The sequence below is a fragment of the Cotesia glomerata genome, linkage group LG1, assembly GCF_020080835.1.
Source record: "Cotesia glomerata isolate CgM1 linkage group LG1, MPM_Cglom_v2.3, whole genome shotgun sequence".
NCBI lineage: Eukaryota > Metazoa > Arthropoda > Insecta > Hymenoptera > Braconidae > Cotesia > Cotesia glomerata.
In genome coordinates, this window is record NC_058158.1 from 17,268,164 (window position 1) to 17,269,816 (window position 1,653).

Genomic DNA, 1,653 nt, shown 5'->3' on the forward strand with positions numbered 1-1,653 from the left:
CTAAATTCAAATCTAGAACAGAAAAAAGTTTACAATGAAATTTTAAATTCGATTATATCTGATTCTGGGCAGTTGTATTTTCTTGATGCTCCAGGTGGTACTGGAAAAACGTTTTTAATCAATTTACTGCTTGCGAAAATCAGGAGTGAAACATCGCTATAGCCGTTGCTTCTTCAGGAATTGCTGCGACTTTGATAGACGGAGGTAAAACAGTTCACTCTGCCTTTTAAATTACCTCCTCAATTTAGGTTATTCTGAGTCTCCACTTTGTAACATCTCTAAACAGAGTGATATGGCTCATGTGCTGCGAGAAACAAAAATTATTATCTGGGACGAATGCACTATGGCTCACAAAATGGTATTGAAGCTCTAAACAGATTGCTCAAAAGATATTAGAGGTTGCGACCGAATTATGGGAGGAGTAATTGTTCTCTTGGCCGGTGATTTTAGACAAACTTTGCCTGTTGTGCCACGAGGAACACGTGCAGATGAAGTTAAAGCCTCTATTAAGTCATCAATTTTATGGCCTTCGGTCAAAGTTTTATCTTTGACTATCAATATGCGTGTTCATCTTCAGCCAAATTCGAAAGCAGAAGAGTTTTCAAAAATACTGATTGATATAGGTGATGGCCAAATTCCGGAAGAAGACGGAAGAATAAACGTGTCCTATATTAATTGTGAAACTGTCCCAGATTTAATCACCTTGACTGACAAAATATACCCGAATATTGACAAAGCTGGCGATAATTGTAGTTCATGGTTAAAGGAGAGAGCCATCCTCACACCAACCAATGAACAAGTCAATTGTATTAACAACTTTTGCTGGAGAAACTGCCAACTGAGCAAGTAAGATATGAATCGGTGGACAAAGTACTGGAGGATGAAGAAGCTGTCCACTATCCTGTTGAATTCTTACACACACTCAATCCACCAGGGATACCACCTCATGTTCTTCAACTCAAGATTGGCACTCCAATAATGTTGCTCCGCAATTTAAATCCGCCAAAAATTATGTAATGGTACCAGGCTTCAAGTCAAGGTCTTACACAAAAATGTCATTGAAGCCATGATTTTCACCGGAAAATATGAAGGAGAAACTGTATTCATTCCAAGGATCCCTCTGATTCCATCAGATTACCACTTCGAATTTAAACGTCTGCAATTTCCCTGTCAAAGTTTGTTATGCCATGACGATTAACAAGGCACAAGGGCAGAGTTTAAAGATGACTGGTATTGATTTAAGAAATGACTGTTTCTCTCATGGCCAACCATACGTGGCATGCTCAAGAGTAAGTTCACCTGACAGCTTGGTCATTCTTCAAACAATAGGAAAAACGAAGAATGTTGTATATAAAGAAGTTTTAAGTATTTAATTTTCTATTTTTGACTATATTAATAATTTCTTTAAATTAGATCGATAGAATCAGAAAATAAACAGTAATCCAATCAATAAATATTAAAATTTAAAAAAATTTTTGGATCTACCGCTAGAATGGTTTTTAATTCAATTATTTTAAATATTTTATCTATATAATAATTTCTTTTTACTGTTACAAAAGAAATGTTTATCAAGCTTTCAATTTTGTTTAGTGTTAATTGATTGGATACATTTATAGATTGAAAACGAATAGATATAATAAATAATATATTTTA

General features: G+C 34.7%; 1 protein-coding gene across 1 annotated transcript; it reads left to right on the top strand.

The window, feature by feature from the left end:
- Positions 1 to 412: 412 nt before the first annotated feature.
- On the top strand, positions 413 to 850 carry LOC123261058. Its single transcript, XM_044722564.1, has one exon. The coding sequence runs from the start codon at positions 413 to 415 to the stop codon at positions 848 to 850; it is 438 nt and encodes a 145-aa protein (XP_044578499.1).
- Positions 851 to 1,653: the final 803 nt, after the last annotated feature.